General features: G+C 50.6%; 1 protein-coding gene across 1 annotated transcript; it reads right to left on the reverse strand.

Moving 5' to 3' along the window:
* Nucleotides 1–5,239: 5,239 nt before the first annotated feature.
* Nucleotides 5,240–14,180, reverse strand: APLN (apelin). Its single transcript, XM_047844072.1, has 3 exons — nt 14,066–14,180; nt 8,413–8,584; nt 5,240–7,728 (listed from the first exon to the last, which is right to left on the reverse strand). The coding sequence occupies exons 1-2, from the start codon at nt 14,130–14,132 to the stop codon at nt 8,418–8,420; spliced, it is 234 nt and encodes a 77-aa protein (XP_047700028.1). The 5' UTR covers nt 14,133–14,180; the 3' UTR covers nt 5,240–7,728; nt 8,413–8,417.
* Nucleotides 14,181–23,403: the final 9,223 nt, after the last annotated feature.

Consider the following 23,403-nt stretch of genomic DNA (forward strand, 5'->3'; position numbering starts at 1 on the left):
GCTGAGGCCTTCCCAGCTTCTGTTTCCTGAAAGCTGTGTATGAAGCTCACTCTTGCACAGCTCCTGCTGAGGCCGAGGGGGCAGCCAGGGGTATAGAGGGCACTGTGGCAGTCACAGGCAGCAAGGGCTGTCACAATCTCCCCACATGCCTTTCCCTTGAGCCTCCCAGAGGCAAGGCGAGGAGCAGGTCTTCTCCACTGTCTCTCAAGCTCATGAGGGTTAAGGGCAGGCAAAATGGGCTTTTCTTACACTTGAGTTCTGAAAGTGCCAGTACAGGTTGAGGGGAAACTTGCACAAGACATGGGACCTGAAACTTGATGGGCAATTTGGGAGAGGAGATGGGATGGAGAGGACTGTGGAGCTGAGCTGGGAGGTAGTCCAGAGTTGGGTGGGGAAGGAAGAAGATCAGACCGGAACTCCTGGCAAAATCAGTGTCTGCGATCTCTGAGTGATTGGAGGTGAAGGAGCTGAGAGGTGAGCCTTCCCTCATGAGACCCCTCATCCAGCCCTTCTCTACCCCTGTGTGATCCTTGCCCCTGCTTTGTATATCTTCCTTTTTCTTTCCCCACTGACCACAGTTCTCTGAAGGAGGTGAGAGAACTCCAGGCTCTGAGAAACATTGGGGGCTTTACAGACAGGGGGATGAAGCCTCATAACTATGCACTGGTCACTGGCCCCTGTCCCCACCCTTGCCGGGGAGGGAGCCAGAGACTGACTTTACAGAAAGGTGGGCTTCTTCTGGGAAGGCGGCCTCCCATGGTCCTGCAGAAGCAGCACCTCTGCTGTCTTGGGACCAGGGGCGCTAGAGTGAAGTCCTCCCCTCAGCAACAGGTGAGTGCTGCCCTTGACTGGATGCTTGGCACTTCAGCACTGCCTTTGCCTTCCCTTCAAGTGCCTTCTCTTTCGTTTTTACCTACCACAGAAGATCCTCAGATGAACTTAGCCTCTCCATGCCTCATGTTCCTCAACTATAAATGGGTTTGTGATAGAGACTGAGTCAGGGCAAGTGATGTGTCAACAGTGCTTGGCCCATAGGAACTGATCCCTGCACATTTGTGAGCACCATCTAGCTATGTCCCTTAAAGTGGGTCACTTTCCTTTCGGAGTCCCACTTTCTTCATCTGAAATTAAAGGAGTTTGGGGGCCTGAATGACCTCCCAGTCACCTGCCAGCTTTGTTCTTCTAGGATTCTATATGTTTGAGGTAGGGAGGGCAGGGATTGTTGTGCTATAATAATAGGTGAGGGGGGTTGGGGCTCCCCAAAAGATGAACTAACCTGCCGGGGATCACACGACCAGTTACTGGCCAAGATGAGGTTAGGATCCGGAGTGCCAAACCGCTAGTTTCAGGCAACTGGGCTGGCTAGGTTGCAGCCTGCCGATTCCTGAGCACCCAGGGAAGATCAGAAAGCATTTTGTTTGCATAATGACAGAAGTACGAGGTGGAGGTTATGGCAGCCTCTGGGACCAAGGGAAGTTTGTGCAGACCCACATAACCCAGTGGTGGCCTTCCTGACTGGTCAAGGTTCCCATTTCTTGCCATATGCCCATTTCTTCTCCCAGAGCTCCTCCCTGGATTCCCTCTGGAGGGTGGCCTGAAGCATCCTCACTGTTTGCTGGGACCCCAACAAAGCCGTCTTCACAAGCAGGTGTTTTGCACCCACTCACCCCTTCAGGGAGGCCTGAGCAGGTGATGAGGCAGAGGCCCAGAAAGGGCCAAGGAGAGACTTTGCCAAGCTACCGAGCAAGCCCTGGACAGAAGTAGATTCAGGACTGGAACTCAGGTTTCTGGGCCCCTGTCCTTGTGTAGAAAGGAACCCAAGGGCCAGGCAGGTCTCCTAGAGCAAGAGCCTGGCTTTGAAATCCTAGCCCAGGTGCTTCCCAAGCTAATGCTGCTACAGGGGAGAATCCTGAGAGTCTGCTCCATCCCTGGGGAGACCCTGTGTGCTGTCTGGGACACTGGAAGTTTCCAGTGGCCAAGGCACACTCAGGGTGGGGAAGCAGATCCCTATCGAGAGTATGGCAGTTAACCCCACCTGAGGACAGAGCAGGGCTTGAGGCTTGACTGACCAATTAGTGGCTCTGTGAATTTGAGCAAGCAACTTGACCTCCCTGAGCTGGTTTCCTCATCTATAAATTGGGATTATGATGGCTGCCCTGTCTGCTTGTCAAAGTGAGGCTTAGCAGAGATAGCATTAGCTCCCACTAGTAAGCTTGTACCATGGGCTAGGCACTGTGACCAACACTTCACTGCATCATCTCATTCGGACTTGACCACGGCGCTGAAAAGTTAGGCAGAGTATCCTGCCCAAATTGGAAACAGGACTCAATGAGATCAAGTCAGTGCCGCTAAGTTCTCACAGATAAGTGAACAGCAGTGCTGGGATTTGAACCCTGATCTGACCCAGGCTTCCCCTACCACTGAAAGCCCTTTGTTAGAATGATTATTATCAGATTAGCATAGTACAGAGGCCAGCTCATAATCAGTTTATTAAATTCCCTTAATTCTAGACCTTGCTTTAGAATGTAAGTCTTCTCCTCAGGTCCCAGGCAAGGGCCCAAGGGCTGAGTTGACACAGGGCTTGGTAAATTGTGACCTGCTGCCTGTTTTTATAAATAAAGTTTGGTTGAAACACAGCCATTCATTTACATTTTGCCTATGGCTGCTTTTGCAACAGCTGACTGGGGTAGTTGAGACAGAGATGGAATGGCCCCGCAAGGTCAAAAATACTATCTGGCCCTTGTTTTGAAACATTCAAGGAAACAGGGGCGCCTGGGTGGCGCAGTCGGTTGAGCGTCCGACTTCAGCCAGGTCACTATCTCGCGGTCCATGAGTTCGAGCCCTGCATCAGGCTCTGGGCTGATGGCTCAGAGCCTGGAGCCTGTTTCCGATTCTGTGTCTCCCTCTTTCTCTGCCCCTCCCCCGTTCATGCTCTGTCTCTCTCTGTCCCAAAAATAAATAAACGTTGAAACATTCAAGGAAATGTTCTAGATGGGGCGCTGGCCTTTGGCTGAAGTCCAAGGCAGCAATGAGGGAAGCCCCTTGCTGGGCTCCTTCTGTGAGCACTGGCCAGTTACACCGGGAAAACGGACTTTTCAACGGAGCCCTGGAGATGGGGTTCCTGGGTGGCTCAATTGGTTGAACGTCTGACTCTTGATTTCGGTTCAGATCATGATCTCACAGTGTCGTGGGTTTGAGCCCCATGTCAGGCTGGGTGCTGATGGCACAGAGCCTGCTTGGGATTCTCTCTCTCCCTCTCTCTCTGGCCCTCCCCCACTCTCACTGTCTCTGTCCCTCTCAAAAATAAATAACTTGAAAAAAGAAAAAAAGGAGCCGTGGAGAGGTCTTCCATTTGAGGGTTCCAGAGACATGCTGGCTGAGTCTGCAGCCCCTTCTTAGGGCTGGGAGCAGAAGACAGAAAGTCATCTTTGTCATTCACTTTGGCAGTTAGCTGGCCTAAGCTTACTCTGGTCAGAAAGAAACTTTGGATTGAGAAATTTCAGTTGAATAACCTTTAGGCCTGAAAAATAAAATTATATAAGCACTTCAGAATGGCTGCTTGCGCCAGGCCCAGTAGTTCTCTCCGCAGTGGAGAAGCCTAGCCCAAGCTGCAGCTTGTGGGAGAGTCTAAAATGTTAGGCTTCAGAAAACTGTGGCTCATTTTACTGCACAACTAGGGTCCTCAAAAGCCATGGGTGGTCTGGATCTGTCTGCCTCCCTAATCTCTGTCATTGCAGAAGCTGCCTAATTTCCAGGTGGATTTGTTGTTTTTCAAGTTCTCTGTCCCCCACCCCCACCCTTCAACCTCTCAGTCTAGGACTTCTGATCCAGAAACAGTTAAGTGAACCCCTTTTTCTTTTTTCCTCTGCATTTTGTAAAAACAACCCCCTACTCTGATTCTATTGTGATTATTTGGTCAAGATATCATCAAAGAGGGCAACACATAGGTCTTGTCTTCTTTTGGTTTGATGTCTAATTATCCTCCCAGAAGGCTATCAGCTCACCTTCCCCTCATTCTCTGCCTCTAGGATGCCAGACTTGCAGTCACCCACTAGCATCCAGTTGACTACATATGCCCAGAGGACCCAGGTGCTTGCTCCCCTTCCTGACCCCACCTCCACTGCCCACCATCCTCCTGCCACTTAACCCAATGCAATTGGGCCTCTGGAGCCAGTGTTAGAAGGACAGTCTCCATTAGCCTTTCTCGGCTCCCTCCAGCCCACACCATGCCATCTATTTCTATTGTACTTACCGAGAATGCCAAACACACTTTGTACTTAAGTCTTCCCTCTAATTAGGGGCACTTACTTCTATAGTCCCATAGGAAGAATTTGCATTTTAGAATCCAAAGTCCAGATTCTAGATTCACTTATTGGCTTCACCTCTCTGAGCCCATTTTTTCATTTCTCATTTGTAAAACGGGGATTGTGGACTATGTTACCCAGTTGTTAAGATGGTAAAATGAGTTATTTTTAAAAAGAGCTCTGAAAGCTGTTAAAGGGCTATACACTTATGGGTCACTATTAAGTTATCCTGCCCTGCCACCACCCCCTTCTCCTTGGCTTCTTGTAAAATTAGAGCTTTGGGGGTGATTAGGGAGCCAACAGACCAATCAGCATAAAGCCAGCCCACCTAAAACCTCTTTGCCTAAAACCAGTTACTCTGATGACCAGTTTGCCTAAAAGTCAAAGTAGTAATTTTGAAAGAAGGCATTTTGTACCAATTTTCCTAAGAGGCACTTCCAACATAATGTCGTTATTTTAAAAGCACTATGTCACAATCTGCAGCATTTTGTCAATGACGAGATTGTTTTGCATGCTTGTGTGTGGCTTTTTTCTATCTCCTACTGAGCAGTTTTATGGCTTTTTAGCAAGTTTGTCTGCAGACCTTTTTTTAAAATTATGTATTTCTAGCACTTGACAGATTTATCAAATCTGCAGAAAAGCCCATAAGATTTATCAAATGGACCTTTTTTATCACTCCTGTCTCCTTTTCACTGGGTTTTACTCTGTATTGTGTATGCCTGTGTGAACCTAATGAGTTGATTAACCAAATTAGCATGTACCCGTGCCCCTTTCTGTTCTGCAAGGCATTGGCATTTTGACAACAAGCGTGAAGAAGTGAGACAGATGGGGCAGAACTGTATTGAACTCCTTGCAGTTTATTTTTCAGGCGTTCTCATTCATCAAGCAGCTCTATTTTGTGAAACATAAAATGATACATACAAAGTCATTGCCAAATGTACTTATTGCAGGAAACATAACAATTTTCAAGAAAGGCAAACTGGCTAAAAAGTCCCGAAAGTGTTCAAAAATAGATAAAATTAGAAGACACCCACCAAGGATATAAGACACATTTTAGCAGAAATCCTACCTTTAACCAGAATGTCCTTAAATAAACTGCTTTTTAAAAATCTTTAAATGACACTGAAGAAAAAAAGAAAAGGACATCCAAACAGACGCCAAAACATTTAAAAGTGGACTAAGTGTTATGTGAACCAGTCATTAAGCATAGAGAGTCCTTTTGTGAATTTGTGGCAAATTGGTTCAAGGCCATTTGACCTGGAATCGATTAGGGATGCAGGCACTTACCTCCGCGCAAGTGTGATATGTGGGCATGGGGACAACCATGGACCTCAGGGGACAGGAATGCCCCTCCTGAATATGACCTCCAAGAGTAAGGGTGAATTGTCAGCTTTTTAACTCTTTATTATAAAGACATATTTACACAGAACAATCTTTACAAACACAGTGAACATAATTATGGGAAGGGGACAATTTCTTAATGAAAAGGGCCTTAATATCTTTGTATAAATTAGTATAAGAATCATACACAACCATTTTAAATAAGACGGTCCCCCAGCCCCCCACTGCCCTCTTCCACCCTGTGTCTCTGGACCTTCCCCAGCTTTCCCCCTTTCCCCATGGGGCTGGGCAGCTGATGAGGCAGGAGACACAGAGAGGGGGAAGGGAAAGAAGACCCAATCCCTGGTGGGGGCATCAGTGGCAGAAGAGGCTTTCTGGACACTGGCCAGCCCCCACTCCCAGCCTGAGGGGTGTAGGGGGAAGCAGGTGCCCAGACTGGCTCCTCAGGGTGGGCCTTGAAGCAGCAGCAGCAGTAGCATTAGCAGCAGCGGAGGTAAGGGGGAGAGGCGGTTAGGCAATATTGGGATTACTGTGGGACTCGGGGGGCCCTGACTCCCCCTGTCCCCACACATACATAGGTGGCCATCAGGCTCTTGTCTCCCCTGGGAGGCCTCTGAGAAGGAAGCCTACTCGGACCTATACTTCCTCCCATCTTTCCTTCCTTCCTTCCTTCCTTCATTCCTTCCTTCTTTCCTTCTCTCCTTCCTTCCCTCCCTTCCTTCTTCTCCCCCTTGCCCCTCCCCTAAGGAAAGGCCCCTGTGAAAGAAGGTCCAGTCAACATGAAGGGAAGGCTACTGAGTCCAATTCCTGAAGGCTACCTTCTGGCTTCTGACAACCAGTGTTGGGGTTGGAACAGTAGCCTCAGTACCTGAGCTGCCCCTATAAGAATACCTGGGGTCTGGAAGTGCTGCAGGAATGGGGGCAGCTGGCAAGTAATGGAACTTTCAAGCCCCAGTTGGGAAATGGACTGGCAGGGGCAGGCCAGGGAGGCAGGAGCAGCTCATTACCCACACCACCACGGGGCAGTTCATAGCTGGCTTGCTTCTCCCTTCCCTGCCACCCCCAGCCCCAACCTTGGGAAAGGCACTTAATGTGTTCTGAAAAGATATCATTAAGAGGGAAGAGGACATCATCAAATGGGGACGGGAGACCTGGGTCCTCATTCTGGCTCTGCAGTGACCCTGAATAGGTCACTATCCCTCTCCAGGTCCATTTTTGCAGGAGTTTGCATAAGAAGGCGGAGCTAAGTGATCACCAAGGTTCCTTTTGGCGCTGGTATTGGGATTCTTGGCAAAAAACACTCCTGCTTGGCTTTTGCTCCTGGGAGGGTACAGAGCTATCTCCTGAGTGAGAGCTTAAACTAGCTGGCAAGGGAGGGAAGGAGTTGGGGGTGGGGTGGGGGGCAGTGTTAGGAGACACAGAAAGGTGAGAGAGGTAACAAAGTACTTCATGGCCCCTCTCCTTTGCCTCTTCCTTAAGCCAAACATGGGATGAAGGAAAGGCCACAGCAGCTATCCCTCCTCTTCTCCAATGCCTCCCATCTCCCCTTCACCAGAGAACCAACCCCCATTCCAATGCCCCTCCCCAGGCACCTGTCTGCATCCTGATGCCCCAGCCCCTCTAACCAGAGGCTCCTTGCCTGGTGAAGGGTCCACCTGACTGGAAAGCCTGGGATCTGCTGAGGCCCACTGAAGAAGGGAGTGTTTCCCCCCAGCCTGCAGAGCACGCCTGAGGAAGAATGGGCTGGGTGAAGCTTGGGCTGTTAGATGGGAGGAGGTGGGGACTAGAGGAAGGGGGGTGGGGTAGGAGAAGGCTGGCCTTCCAGTGCTGGGTCTCCAAAATCAGTCTAGGGAAGAGCCAGGAAGAGGGGCTGAATGGATCCATTGGAGAGAAAGGGAATCATCCCAACTAGGGGCAGGATCACGCCATTTGGGGAAGCCGGTGGGTGAGAAGAGCCGGGACCATCAGCAGCGAGGACAGGTGCAAGATGAGAGGCGAATGGATGTGAGGGCTCCAGAGAAGAAGACCAATCTATGGACTGGTGAGAGTTGCAGGGGGTGGGTACTCAGGGACCCGTTCAGTCCTAAAGAGACAAAAATGACCAGAGAGAAGTCACTGACATGTCCTAGGTCAAAAGAACAATCTGGGAAAGGAAAGGAGACAGACTTCACTCCCCTCTCCCCACAACCCTGAGCCTAAAGCCCCAGGTCTCTGAGTTGGTGCCACCTTGTCCAGGCTACAGGGGTGACACCGAAGGCCAGGTCTCAGGGACAGTCTTAGGCTTTGCTTTCTCTGCTATTGCCTTGGATTTTTCTCTTTCCCAAGGCTCTGGGCAACTCTCTTCCTGTTCTCTGCCTACTGCCCCTAAGGCTCTCTGGTTCCTTCCCCCTGTCCAGTGAACATCCACCCTGCACACCTATAAGCATACCCTGGGGCACCCCTCTCCAGCTCATCAAGGCTCCCCAGGACTTCTAGAACTCTCCAACCGGGCCAGCTTGCCCAAACCCAGGCAGCAGGGTGGAGGGGAGCTGGCACCCTATTCCTAGAGAGTCGGGAGATTGGCCTGAGGTGTAAGCCCTCTCTGGGCCTTGGTCTCCATGTCTGTAAAAGGAAGGTCTAAGATGGGTGTTCTGTAAACCCCTGTATTATGTGTGGGGCTGGAACTTCTTGGGACAGGTGTCTGCCAGTGATAAGCAGCAGGGCCACCAGGCTTCCAGGCTGTCCCTCCCTGCTCCTTCCACTGCCCACTGACCAGAGGCTCAAGTACCTGCTTCAGAAAGGCATAGGGCCCTTGTGGGAGAGGCGCGGCCGCTGGCGGCGGAATTTCCTCCGACCTCCCTGCCATGGCCCTGGTCCGTTCCTCGACCCTCTGGGCTGCACCAGGTGGCAGACATTGCTTTCCTCCAGCCCATTCCCATCAGAAGGCTGCAGCAGGGGCCCTGCAGGAAGAAGAAAGCCTGTTAGCCAGGAAGGCTGATGCAAATGGACAGGGGGCCATGGGCTCATGGTAGAGGGCAATCTCTTCATGAGATAGTACTCATCAAAGCTTTTCTTTGTTTTTATCTTCTATCTTGGTGAACACTTTGCAATTTTTACACTGCCCTGGCTACTACTCACATCTTGCGATTTATGGAGCTCACTTTATGTCCTTTGGCAGCTCTCTCATGTTTCTGGCAGGCGCAAACATATTCTTCATTTAGAACATCATTGTGGGGTACAGTTTGGGGCATATGTCTATACTTGGTTAGGGCATAGCAAGCAATAACCCCCCCTCCATTGTACCCTTGCAATGGATACACTTAAAACATTTCAAACATATATTTCAATGACATGACTCCCCCCAGCACCATGTACCCATCACCCAGATTCCACAGTTCTCCAGATGGAGTCACATATGCTTTAGTTATCCCCTTTCTTTGTGAAGCATTCCATAGCAAATCCAGAACATCATGTCACTGTGCTCCTACATCCTTCAATATGCAGGTGACCCACTTTTGAGTACTCAAGATCTCACACCTCACCCCTGGGCATCTCATCAGTGTTTAGGCATCTCACTTGCTCCTTGTGATCTCCCTGTGGGTATGGCTGGGTGGGGGGTTGTCTCTGGCTCTGTGTGCCTTAAGCTGGGTTCCATTCAGTTTATGACCAGATTTAGAGACCAAAATATCTTATATGAATGAATGAATGAGTGAACCACTGAGTGAATGGTCACTTGAAGCAGCAAGTGTGTGCATCAGGAGGGGTGTGGTCTGCTGCAGCTGCCCCCCTCCACCAGATGCCCCATCTCCTTTCATCCCCAGATCACACCCCTACCCTGTGTCTGATGTAAACCCCTTCCACTTAAATCCCAGTTGGCTTCTCTTCTGCTCTCTAGGGCTCTGCTCTATATCTGTCCACATCTGGCTTAGAGTGGAAGCCTCCTGATGTCAGGCCAAGCCCTGACGATAGAATCCAAGTGGTGCTGGGTGTCATTAGGCACAGTGAGGGAGAAGGCACGTGGGCCGGCTCTCACGAAGGCTGCAGCACACCCAGGGAAGGCAAGCTTGCACTCCAGAAACAAGCCTGATCTCTGGAAGCAGGCAGAACAGGGAGATGAGAAAGTGCTGGGCAGAAGGCAGACTTGCGGGGAACTTGACCAATGGCCAGTCCAGGGCTGGCCTGCAGAAATACAGCCTCTGAGGTCAGTGATCACTAATCCCAGTCTCTCTCCTCCCACACCACCGGGTTGGCCCTCAGCTATGTCCCTGCCCCTCAAGCCCCATTTCCATCCATCCAGGAATCCCCACAACTAGCTCACAGTTTCCATAGAACCACCCGTTGGCTGCTAGCCCCCCAGTCATACCCCTGGCGGCTCTTCCTTTCCCTCCTCCTGCCTCCAGCATCCCCATGCTCTGGTTCCTCCGTTGCCTCCTTGGCTCTCATGATTCCTCCTCCCTTTGCACACAATTTCCAGGCATTTATCCTCCTCTTGGGCCAAAAGCAGGCAAGGTTTGTCCTTTGGGCCCTCTCCACCCAGGCTCCTGGGGCCAACCTCAGCTGCTTCAGCTTCTGCCCTGTGTTTTGGGGTCCTCTCAAGGCTCTTCCTGACCACTGAGGTGGGTAAGAATGAAGCTGATAAGGAGTCAGTACCAGAGAAACACTCAGGACAGGAAGGACTGTGGTGAGGGTGTGGCCAGGCACAGGGAAGGACCTGAGGGGTCTTAATAATGTGAGGCCTTGGTTCTTGAGTCCATGTCCTGGACTACTGGGGCTGGGGTGGGGGTGGGGGGATGATGGCACAGGTTACAGCCCCAGGGGTATAGCGGGCATGGAGAAGAGAGGCAAGGTGCCTAGATGGGGAGGGTGTCATCTCCAAGTATTCAGCACCCAGGACTATGCATGTTGGGGGCAGTAAGGAAGGGGGGATTAGGGGTGAAAGGCCCTAAGTGGGGGGAGGTCAAGAACCAGGATGGGGAACAGGGATGCTGGCTCAGACTCTGGCCAGGGAGACATCTAGACTCCAAGCCTGCAGAGAAGAACTACTTTGAGCCAGACCCCAGAGAGCAGCCACCCAGAAGCCCCTGGCACATTGCATCCCATCAGGTGGGGGGGGGGGGGGCTCACTGTCTTCTTTGTAGCAGGAAGTCTGCAGCTCCTCCCACACCCTGATCCCATCACCCACCTGTTTCCTACTTTTGATTCTGAGTCTGGCTCACCCTAAGATAAGCTGACACCTGAAACCCGGGCTTTATCCTGTCTAAAGGGACATTTGAAGGCTGCTGATTTTCATCACTGCAGAGGTCCTGCCTGTACAAAAGAATTCCCCTTTAGAAATGGCGGCCATCCTCAGTGCACTTAAATATTTTCTTCCAACTCATTTGCTACTTAAGGGGAAGCTGGGGCAACCCCCCAAAGAATCTGAAGCCTAGAGGAACTGGAGCCATTGCTCTCTGAAGCACCATCAGAACAGGGCTCCAGCATCTCTGCACTGAGAACTGCGGTCAGGGGTGAACAGGATTTGATTTTCATGTAACCTGAACTCTAACCCTGCCAGTGCACAAAGAAGTGCATGTGACTTTTCAGGAACATGCCAGCCTCACCAGGAATGAGGCACCTGTTTTTCCTCTTGCCGTCCAGCCTATCTTATGATTGCTTTAAAAGTCCACACGAGTGCTCTGCTGGCGACCCACTGGCTGTGTCCTCTCCACTGCTCTGTGTTACCACAGGTACCTCCCTGATGAGGCACCCTTCCTTTGTCTGCCCAGCCCTCCACCCCAGTGCCCTGAGCTATCTTCCTGGGCCAGTTTTGCTGCCCTTGGACGCATCACACTCTGGCAGGTTGGCCCTTCACTTCACTTGCATTAACCCTTCGCCAGAGAGGCCTGACTCAGGTTACAAGAGTGCTTAGCACTCTTGGCACTTAGGGACTGGGGATGGGGTGCAGATGCCCCTTCTCTGAGAGTAGGCTATCCTCACTCACACTATCACCGTGACTGCAGGCTTTGAGTTAGGGCTCAGGAGGAAGAGGGGGAGGAGGGGGAGGGGAGAAGGAGAAAGTGAGGTGCTCAAAGACCAAGGGACACTTGGCCCTGGCCTGGCAGTTCTCAGACTCAGAAAACAAGGTGCATCCAGGTCAGGAGGCACTGAAGGAGTCTGTGTGTGTCTGGTGAGGGGAGGGTGGGAGGACATTCCAAGTCAGGACAGAGTATATTGTGGAGGAAGCAAGGTTTTCAGGCCTGGGACTTTGGAGACTTTGGCTGGGGAGAGCATGCAAGTCTGGGCCAACGGCAAGGTGGTTTTGGGTCCCTGTTTCTGATCCAGGATAGGAAGCAGGAGGAGCCAGGCCATAGGTACCCAGACCCTTGGCTGGTGGCCACCTGCCCGGAAGTGCCCCTCCTTGGCTCCAGGAGATGTCATGGAATGGAAAAGACACTGAGAACCTTAGAAGTGTCCAGTGCTAGGTTTAAGCAAAATGTGAGGGTACTAAATTTACCCAAACAAGGGCATGAAGACAGATGGCCTAATGAAGAAGGGTGAATTAAAGCAAGAGGTGACAGGGTCTGGGCCAAAACACAGTGTTACTTCCCCCTTGAAACTAGCTGTCCTGTTCCCTTTACCGGCTGGTTCCTGAAAGGGTTCTAGTGGTAGTCGGTTGCCCAAGGGTCTCCCCATAGTCTCTTGGGGGAGCACCAAGTATGTAGATCAGAAAGCCCCAGATTTCTCTGGGATACCCTCTCTGCACCCACTCTTTCTTCCCTGAAGGCACCACCTTGGACTATTTGCCAGCAGTGGTGTCATGCGGGTGTCTTGTCTTGCCAACTGCGTTGGATAGCAGGCTCCTGGAGGGCAGGTCCATGTGGTGTCCCTCATTCATACCTTTTGCTTTTTGTTTGCCTGCCTGACAGGGATTTCTGAAGAAAAGCCCGGGTCCTTCTTACTAAGGAAGAGGCTGACCCAGCACTTGGGTCCTGGAGAAGAAGACACTGGACAGCTATCTGAAGACAGGGGGTGACAGAGCCAACCAATTGCACCTTTCTGAGAAGCCAGGCAATGCTCCCAGGGCCAGGGCAGTGCCAAAAGGCAAGAGCAGAGAAAGGAGGCAGCCTACAAAGGGAGAGAGGTAGAGCCCTGCCAGGCCCCTCAGAGGCTCCTGGGCTGCAGGCCATCCTCCTGCTCTGGAGGGTCTGGAACTAAGTAGGGCCCCATGCCCTTCCTCTAGCAAACCTGCTGCCCTGCCCTCTCCTTCCCTCTGCTCCCACCTTTCTGTGACTCCAGCCCTGGCACTGGCATTAGTCCACCTGGTCTTGGCCTTCCCCTTCTGTGGTGCCAGGCAGGCAGCAGTGACAGCCAGATCACAGGACTGTGGCAGCTGGAGGTGGGAGCTGACCGCCCCAGGAGACACTGACGCACAGGGGACAAGCAGCCTGGGCCGGGGCTGCCAGGGCATCTGGGGAAACCAGGTTTGGGGAGGGCAAGGGAGCACCAGCGCCAAGTATGCCAGGTGAGGGGCGGTGTGTGGTGCAGATGGGGGAGAAAGGACTCCCCGCATGGAGGTGTCAAGTCAGGTCCACGTTTCCTGTTTGAGTGCCTGGAGACACGGGGACTGAGGTGAAGCCTGCCTGGGGCCGAGTAAAGGCCAGGGCCAGGATATCAAAGAGGGAGTCCCCGGGGTGTCGAGGAGTCTGCGAGGAGGGCCTCTCGTGCGGCAGCAGGAGAACAGACCAGACAGGACCTTGGGGAAAGGGAAGAGAAGAGCTGCCTGGCCTGGCCCTGCCTGGCCGGCCCCGGGGGAAGCCTGCCTCCGCTCCCATGCAGGCTGGAAGGAGCAGCAGCTGGGCTCCCCGCCGCCGCCCCCGCCGCGCGCTCCTGCCTATGCAACAAGTGTCACGTCTGCATCTTGGCACATCATCCCCAGTGGCCCGCGCCCCAGGACCGGCGGTTGGCCCCTAACCTCCAGGGGCCGGAAAACCTTCCACTCGGGAGGCCAGCCCACGAGGCTCAGTCAGGTCGGTTCCCTCCACTGATCCCCGGGGAGCAAGACGGACGCCCCCCACCCCCGCCCCACATACACCCTCCACCACGCGGGGTGCAGGCCGCGGGACCCAGGGCGCACGCCAGCGGCCCTGAGCTCTTCGGACTTCGAGGGGCCGCCGGGAGGGGCAAGGCCCCGGGCGGGTGATGCCCCCGAACCAGCCAGGCACCCCCCCTCCCCCGCGGAGGAAGCGGTCGGCCCGGCCGGCCGACGGGTCCCTGGCCCAAGGCGCCCTGTCAGTCAGCCGGTGGCCCGGCGCCGCCGGCGCGTGGCTGCTCCCGCTGGGCTCGCGCCCGGTCCCGGGAGGAGGAGAGCGCGCGAGCTGGGGGGCGGAGGGGAGGGAGCGCGTCGGCTGCGGTCCCGGAGCGCGGCGAGGGGTTCGCGGGCGAGCGGCAGGGCACGCACTCACCTCCACACGCCGCGGTCAGGGAGAGCCAGAGCAGCAGGAGCGCCTGCACGCACCGCCGCAGATTCATGCTGCTCCTCTGCCGCCGCGCGGCAGCCGGGGGCCAGGGGGCGGGGAGGCCGGGGAGACCGGGCGGGAGGCGAGGCGAAGCGAGGCGCGAGCCGCGGATCGTGCGTGCGGGCGTGCGGGCGCTGAGCTCGCGTGGCTGCCGGGCTGCGCCGCGGGCTGGCCGGCTGCCGCGCTCGCTCGCCGCCGCCTCTCCGGCAGCTTCCCTCTCCCGCCGCCGGACAGCGCCGCCACACTGGCCTCAGCGGGCGGCTTCGGGGACGGCGGCGAGCTCTTTCCAAGAGGCTGGCTGCTCGGCCGCGGCTCCGACTGCCCGTGGCCCAGGCTGCCAGCGAGAACGCTCCCCGCTCACTCCAGGGGCTGCATTTTGTAGCTTGTGGCTTGGCCGCGAGCCCACTTGGTCATGTGGTCATCTGGAGGGCTGGAGGGCTGGGGGGGGGGCAGGAAGAGAGAGAGAGAGAGAGAGAGCGCGCAAGCCTCCCGCACCGCCCCCCTCCCAGCGCACACTGTGCGGCCCCAGCCAGGGCGCGAGAGGGAACCTCGAGGTGGCCCCACAACAAAGGCGGCACCGCTGCTCCGACAACCCACAACCGCTCCTGGACAATGCCCGCCTGGCCGGGGGCCAGAGGATTTTGGAGACCTGAAGGATTTCAAACACAGGAAGCATTTGGGGCGGTGGAGGGGCACACTTAACCCTTTCTCACCTCGCTTCCTTAATGGCTGTCCAGGAACCAGGGCGCTCCAGGGAGGACCCCCCTGCCTAGGCTGTCCCCACTTACCCCCTCCACCTCTGACCGGCTCCTTCCTGCTGCCACTCCCCAGCCAAGACACCTCCCCTCCTATACACACACACTGGCCCTCCTTTCTCCTCTGCGTCTTCAGCTGGGTTTGTATTGGGGGTGACTGTCTAGGCTTGTGCCCAAGACTGACAGCAGCTCCTATGGTGTCCCCTCTCTTGTTTCCCATCATCATGAGAGGGGACAGTTTACCCAACTCTGAACAGTCTGGCCTGGATTCATTTTGCACGTACTTGGGATTCCCCTTTGTAAGTGGGTCCTGAAGTTATTTGCCTTCCCAAACTAGTCTGTCAGCTCATACAGGCTAGGAGCTCCGAAGGGAAAGGACTGCCTCTTTCACGGGGCTGGGAAGCCCCTAAGATAGGACCTTGTCTTCTCATTCTTCTGCATCTCTCCAAGGTCCCTAGTATCAGACTCTGCACATAGGTGGCACTCGACACATGGTAAAGACTGAATAGAAAGGTGTTTCCACATTTCAGCCAGACAGTTTCTTGAAATGCAGGTGCAGATTTACACACAAAAAATACATTGGACAGTGTGCGTGCCATAAAAGATGTGAGAGACCACGGCCTATTTAAAATATTTTTGAAATGTTAAAACAATCCAGTATATACACTATTTCTTGTCTGTCTGTCCCCACTCATACTGTCAACTCCACAAGAAGGGGATCTCTGCTTTGTGCACAGCTGTATCCCAGATCTAGAACACTGACTGGGACCCGGTTGGGGCTCAGTACCTAATTTTGAATATATAAATGAAGTTTTCAAAAACATCCATATTGCGTCGATCAAGGCAGTGGGAAGAGACTAAAAGAGGGTTTCTGTTAATAGTCTATGAACCTATTAGCCACAGTCCAGTAGGAAAAAGGCAGAGCCATGTGAAGCAGAGTGCCTCTCTTCATCTGTACGTATGATAGGGAAAGAGAGGATAAAATAGGTAGAGAGGGAAAGGATAGGACCTGAGGTCCCTGGGTGGGGACAAACACATATTTTGGAACAACGCTGGGAATGTCTGACTACGGCAAACTCCCTCAGGCTTAAGGTTCCTTTTAAGAATGTAACGGACCCCACCTACTCCCCCTCAGGTTTCCCTCAGGAATTTGACAAAAGACCAGACTAAAAATAAGTAGTAGACCATAAAACCTATGACCCATAAGGAACAGTATGACCATAGACCACCCCTCATACAATGGGATAGAGCCAATCAGTAATGGACAACCCAGCACCTAGAGTTGTCCAGCCAATAAGGGTAGGGCCTGAGAAGGAACAAGGGGGAAGGATAGGGGAGCTGACCAGAACCTTATAAAGCAAGGACCCTTGCCTATAGTCCACGGGCACTCACTTTTGAATGCCCCCTCTCTGTAAAGAGAGCTTTCCTACTGTTCTTCCTTTCTAATCTGATATTCTAATAAACTTTTGCCTGCAGCTCATTTTGTGTCCACTTCTTCATTCTTCGAAGCAGCGAGACAACAAATCCCGGGTATTGAGGTAATAAAATCCTGCAACATAAGGCTTAGGCTGCAAGCAGTTGGCATTAGTAACATGATTTCATTTCCGCTGGTGCTGTCCCCCTGGAAAGAGCTTCCCAATTAGGAGGACAAACACCTGGCCTTGAGTCTGCACCCTTATCTGCTGTAGGGGCTTGCTAACGTTACCTACTTACTGGATTTCATGAGGATGATCATCTCTATCCTCTTCTCTTCAGGGTTCTTAGGGGATTAAATGAGGTAAGGTACCTGAAGGCACTGTGCAAATGAGGAACAAACCCTTGTAGGGTCATTTATAGGAAGCGTGATCCTCCAGCCCCTGATGGATCAAGCCTGTTAAACCCCAAATGAGTGCCCCCATAACTAGGTTAATAGAAGCATTTGTACATTTTTTTTATTTTTGAAAGAGCACAAGTGGGGGAGGGTCAGAGAGAGGGGGACAGAGGATCCGAAGCAGGCTCTGCACTGACAGCAACAAGCCACAGGGAGGGCTTGATCTCACAGACTGAGAGATCATGACCTGAGCCAAAGTTGGACACTCAACCAACTCAGCCACCCAGGCGCCCCTAGGAGCACCTTTACTAGGGTGTGCATGAGCTATTTGCTGAGTGGTTTGAGCTGCACTTTCCAATACAGTGGATACTAATAATATTTAAAATAAAATGAAAAAGTCATTTCCTCTGTCACATTGGCCTCAATTCAGTTGCTTAGTAGCAACATGTGGCCCGTGGCGACCATATTGGACAGCACAGAACAGAAACTTCCAGTCATTGATAAAGTTCTATCACACAGTGCTGGGTTTAAAGCACCTCATTCATTCTTCTTTGTCCTGTAATCCTTTTTCCCACTGCACCTAACTTCAAATGCACAAGGGGAAAAAATACAAAAGCAAACCAATAGCATTCAAGTCAAGCAGCGCAAAGTAGATCGAAGGCATGCATTTAAAAACAAGATTTAAAGAGTTGAACACATGGGAGAATCATGTTTTAATCTAATCTGTCTCTCCATTTAACCAAGTTCCCTCCATTTTTTCCAGTCCCAGATCCAAGATTTCATCTTCCTCCTTTCTCAGGCTACTCTTGACTACAGAGAATTTGCCCTCTTCATAACAGCTGTGGCTGTATCTTTTATTGGCAGCTACTCCTGCGATGAGTTGGGAGCACTTCTGTGTCTGCATGCTGTGCGTTGTGGGCCTGTGGAAAGGGTCCACCACCAGCATACCCATTCTAGAATTGAGGCCCATAAGGCAAGGAATGCAACATTGATTGCTCACTCTGAAACCCCCAGGGGCTCCCATAGATCTTAATATCATATTCAAATGACCAGTTTTCATATCTGTCTCCACTTACTGACTTTTTAAAATTTTTTTTAATGTTTTTATTTATTTTTGAGACAGAGCATGAGCAGGGGAGGGGAAGAGAGAGAGGGAGACACAGAATCCGAAGCAGGCTCCAGGCTCCAAGCTGTCAGCACAGAGCCCAATGTGGGGCTCAAACCCACAGACCGTGAGATCATGACCTGAGCCAAAGTTGGATGCTTAAGTGACTGAGCCACCCAGGCGTCCCATCCACTCACTGACTTTAAGGTCGCTGGAATGATAGTACTGAGGATAGTGCCTAGCACATACTCGGCACCTGGAAACTGCTTGTTGAAGAAATAATTGTTGACATAACTGTGCTGCCTTTGTTCATTTGTTGAAGAAGATGATACCATTGAGTTAATATCAGCAAATAAATGTTTTTATGTTTATTTTTGAGAGAGAGAGAGAGAGAGAGAGAGAGAGAGAGAGAGAGAGAGACGGGGTGGGGGAGGGGCAGAGAGAGAGGGGGACAAAAGATCCGAGGCAGGCTCTGTGCTGACAGCATAGACCCTGACGTGGGGCTCAAACTCACCAACCGCGAGATCATGACCTGAGCCCAAGTCAGATGCTTAATCGACTGAGCCACCCAGGTGCCCCAGCAAATAAATGTTTTAAAGTGCTTCTTCAGGGGCACAGAGGACGTACACAAAACCACCTCCACCCTCCAGCCCCAAGGCAGCAAGCAGCTCTGAAGTGCATTGTTGCATAGGAGTATTGGGTCAGGGTAAGACTCAGTTTCCAATCAAGGTCAGGGACAATCCTGGGGGCAAGGGTAGGACTCAGTGTATTATTGGACACAGACATGAGATAGGTGACCTATGTGAAGCCATTTTGTGTCTTGTCACCCTATCACTGCTGTGCACAAGCTATTCAGCACTGCTAGTGTCCTATGTCACCATCACCAGTTGATGCCCTTCCATTGATTCATCCAGCTCTGTCTTCTGGGTTTGAGTGACCACAGTGGTATACTAGAAAAGACCCAGCTTTTAGAATTTCAAATAACCGAATTCAAATTCCCCCTCCTCAGTGTCATTCATTAACTGTGTGACCCTGGGAAAGTGATTTAACCTCTCTGAACCTCCATCTCTTCAGCTGTTAAATGAGGATAGTAATAGTACCTACCGTATTATGGTTGCAAGATTCAATAAGATAATGCATGTAAAGAACTTAGCAGCGTGGTCCCTAGTCCATGGAAGTTGCTCATTCAATGTTACTTTTCTCTTCTTCCTGACACGCCCCTCCTGCTTAGGGCTCAGGCCTCTGGCCTCTTGAAACTGATCAAGAAGGAAAGGCTCTGTCTTTGCTCTGCTCCATCCACACCTGTCTTTTTAGTAGCCATCAAAACTGCTCACTGTCTTATTCCCCCAAAGCACCGATCTCTGCTGGAGCCAATCTGCTGAATGCATTTGATCCAGGGAGTTAATGTGTGATACTGGTTTGAGGTTTTGCCTCCTAGGTATGGTATTCATTTTAACGGGGGCCTTTGGGAGACAATGTCCTACCCTAGGGTAATATCAAGCTTCATCCTTTTGAGCAAAGAGACACTTTAGTGACTTTCATTTAGCTGCTCTAAATGGAGCTCACCCTGCTTCAAAGTCAATGCAAAAAGGGATTACCTCTGGCAGTTCATAACCCAACTATTAACCTGCAGGTCTGGCTACTGAAAGCACAGAGTGCAATCCTGTTGCAGCCTATTCCTCTTTGCCTGTCCCCACAGATAACGACGACAATGATGATGGTGATGATGATGATGCTGATATACTGAAATTTATTGAGCATGTGCCATGTGTCAAGCACTGTTCTGAATGCTTTACATGTATTAATTCATTTAATCCTCACATCTGTGAAGTAGTCCAATTCCTTATCATCCCCATTTTACAGATGAAGCAACTGAGGCTTATAGACATTAAGTAGTTTTCCCAGGCCTGCCTAACCTTAAAGCCCTAACTGAAGGCTCTTCCCTCACTGAGCTTTGAGAAGCAAATGCTCACATCTCTAGGCCCATATATCACTTTATTTGCACTTTCTAAAAAAACATTACAAGTAAAAATCTATTGACCTGGAGAAACAGTAATTGTATATTTAATATTGCTTCTAATTTATCGTAGGCATTACTTCCCAAAAATGTTAATCATGGCTGGATTGCAAGAGTATTAGGGAAATGTGGCCCCGTTGTTTATATAAGTATACCACATTATAAATCTACTGCAGATCTGAAGGGATTTGCCTTTGTGGAATTTGAAACAAAAGAACAAGCAGCAAAAGCTATTGAGGTAGGACCAGAACCTTTGGTAAGAAAGTTTTTCTTTCTTTTTTTTTTAATTTTTTTAATGTTTATTTATTTTTGAGACAGGAAGAGACAGCATGAATGGGGGAGGGTCAGAGAGAGAGGGAGACACAGAATCCGAAGCAGGCTCCAGGCTCTGAGCTGTCAGCACAGAGCCCGACGCGGGGCTCAAACTCATGGACCGCGAGATCATGACGTGAGCCAAAGTCAGATGCTTAACCGACTGAGCCACCCAGGCGCCCCAATAAAGTTTTTCTTAACCTTCCTGAATTGCACTCTCTTGAAGGTTCACTTTATTTGCACTTTTAACACCGAACTCATATTGTCTTGAATCAATGAAGCAGTGAAACATAATGGTTAAACATCTTGGTTCTGGAGTAAGGCAGCTCTGCCACTTACTAAATAGGTAACTTCAGGCAAATTATTTGTCCATTCTGAGTCTTAGTTTACTCATCTGGAAAAAAGGGCTAGTACCTAGCTCCCTGAGTTATCGGAAGGATTAAATAAAGGTATACCTAGAAAATACTTGGTATAGTGCTTGGGTCTCCAAGAAAGGCAAACATTATATAAATGTTACATATTTTCATAGATATTTGTGTGTATGTCTTACCAATACTTTGAGTTAGTAACACTGTCTTATTCATTTTTGTGTTCTCACCAGCAGTGCTGGTGTCCAAAGCAGATGCTCCATAAATGTTCATTGAATGCAGGAAGGAGCTGTATAGTCATATTAATAATTACTCTGGGTTTATGATATATATCATGTCCTTATTTGGATACTTTTATTTGGCCAAAATCATGACAACTTGTGCAGGGGTTTCCTTGATGGATCAATACCAACAGTTAGCAGAAATAACAAAGAGATGTGAACGTCCCCCACCCCCAATTATGTAGTGGTTGTTTTTACTGGAATAATGTAAAAAGCGCAGTGGGGAGAGGACATCGGGAGAATGATGACCTGGCCAGTAATCAGAGAAATCTCATAACAGAAAGAGCCCCAACTCCCTCATTATGCAGATGGAAAACCTGAGGCCAGGCCCACACAAGAATAGTGACTTGCCCAAGTTTACACAGAAAGCTGATGGCTAAGTCAGGATGAAGATCTACGTTCTAAGTAACTCCCATCTCCTGCTTTTCCCGCCATGCCTTCCCAGTATAGAGCTCTCACTCAGTGGCCAAGTGGTGCCCCAGCTGGCTGTGCAGGTGCTCAGAGCTCTGTAGTTAGGTATAGGATCGTCATTACACAGCCCAGTCCTTCTGGAGCACCTCATAATAATGTGTCTTTCCAATATAGCTTATCTGATCTGTTCCCTAAGACATAAGCTAAATTAATGAGCAAAGAAATTCAGTAGCAGCAACATTGATAAAAAATATTTAAGAAGAGTCTCCAAGCTACCCCTGTCTCTGGAGCTACTTAACGGAACTTGAAAAACAGCCGAAGAGGTTAGCTGCTACTTGATGCCTCACTAACTAGTTCCATGACAAATGATCTTTGCTTGGAAGCACCAGCAGAACACATGAATTTTCACTGTATCATTACTTAGCATCTGTCTTTTGAATTCTATTGGCCAGCATTGAGCTTTCTTTGTTTTTATTTATTATTTAGAGGCGGGGGGCAGAAAGAGAGGGAGACAGAATCCCAAGCAGGCTTCGTGCTGTCAATGCAGAGCCTGACTCAGGGCTCGATCCTACGAACCACGAGATCATGACCTGAGCCGAAATCAAGAGGCAGATGCCTAACCACTTAACTGACTGAGCCACCCAGTTGCCCCCAGAGTTGAGCTTTCTAACTCATCTGTATCCACCAGAGCAACCAGCACAATGCTTACCATACAGTACATGCTTAAGATACATTCAGTGATTAACTTACTCATTTTAATCAGAGAGCATGATGTTAGTTATGCCAAACCTAGCCTGGAACCTAGTCTATCAATCAAAGACGTTCGTGACTGTTTGGAGAGGGAAAAAAACCCTGGTTGTTGGGACTTGTTGGACTTTGCTGTGGTTTCTTCTTCATCTAGTTGTGTGATTCTACTTTCACCTTGGTGGCCAGTGCCTCCTAGTCATGATCATCGATGGATCCTAATTCTGGCCACAGACAGAGATCTTTTCTCTCACACTTGTCCTTTCCCCAAGCACACAGACTCAAATACTAACCAATACAAGTTGTCACCTTTGCAAAACCTCAAGAAGTAGCCAGGTTGCAGCATAACTGCATGCCTCTATTTACATCCACAGTATTGATCGCTCTCAGCTCTACTGCACGTGAAATCCTTCTGTGGAGCACCTTTCAGCCACTCCCAAAGGGACTCCAAGGGTCCCAGAAATGCTTATTCCACTCCCATGTTTCTTCCAACGTCTTGGCAAACTACATACATTCTCTGGTTCTCTTATATATTTCAGAGACACCAGAGGTTCGCTCGCATACACACCTCATTTGACACAGTGATCATGTTCCTGAAAAATATTATGGCAATGGAATCCAGATAATCAGCCATAGTTCAAATGTCTTCAAAGGGTTCACTGTTTACTAGCAGAATAGGTCCTGAGAGATCCTCCAAGAAGGCGAAGAACTAACTGCCCCTCTGCTCCTGCTGCCGTCCCATCTGCACAGAGTTGCCCCCTTTTCCTCACCTCCAACTCAATTCCTTCTGATCCTTTGGCCCATCCCAGAGCCACACAGGTCCCTGTTCCTCCTGTTGGTCTTTCAGAGCAGTTACATTTCCTCTGCACATCCTCTATGACGTCTCCCAGGGGCCTCCATCCTTCCTCCCCTCTACAGTCTATAAATACTCTGATCTCCCAAGGGAAGCGTGTGGATTCCTTCCTCAGGCAGTAAGGCCCTCATGAGTGGGCCTAGGAGAGCCACTCCCAAATGAGCATTTTATCCCCAAGGCCCAGTGAGCCACTGAACCTTTCTTCCTCTTACTTTGCTGGTTAATCTTATCTAGACTTATATCAGGTGGGATGTTATCCAATCCCAAATCTGGCACCTTTTGTGCTGAGCCAGAGCAAAGACTGTTGGGGACTAGGTGTAGAGTCTATGCCAGTTTGGTTATGGACGTGGAGCTCTGAGACAATGAGGTTAAAGTCAGGAGGATAATCTGGGTCAGTTTTGCTTCATCCCAAATCCAACTTTGTACCCCTAAAGTGATCAGAGTTTGGCACCAACCATCACATGGGTTCTAACCCTAGTCACAGACCGAGATTTTCTTGGTTTCTCTTTTCTTTGCCTTTCATACATTTCCTGAATGCATAAAGAAAGAGTATAATAGTGTACCAACCTTTAAAAAGTAACACTATGGGGGGAAAAAAGGAAGAAAAAGAAAAGCAGCCATTTTACAG

Source organism: Prionailurus viverrinus, chromosome X (assembly GCF_022837055.1).
Source record: "Prionailurus viverrinus isolate Anna chromosome X, UM_Priviv_1.0, whole genome shotgun sequence".
Classification (NCBI taxonomy): domain Eukaryota; kingdom Metazoa; phylum Chordata; class Mammalia; order Carnivora; family Felidae; genus Prionailurus; species Prionailurus viverrinus.

Bases quoted from the DNA above. Each gene is read 5' to 3' on its own strand.
- APLN (XM_047844072.1), bottom strand. From the start codon at position 14,132: ATGAATCTGCGGCGGTGCGTGCAGGCGCTCCTGCTGCTCTGGCTCTCC. The intron at 8,585-14,065 runs GTGAGTGCGTGC...TTCTTCCTGCAG, and splicing joins CCTGACCGCGGCGTGTGGAG to GGCCCCTGCTGCAGCCTTCT.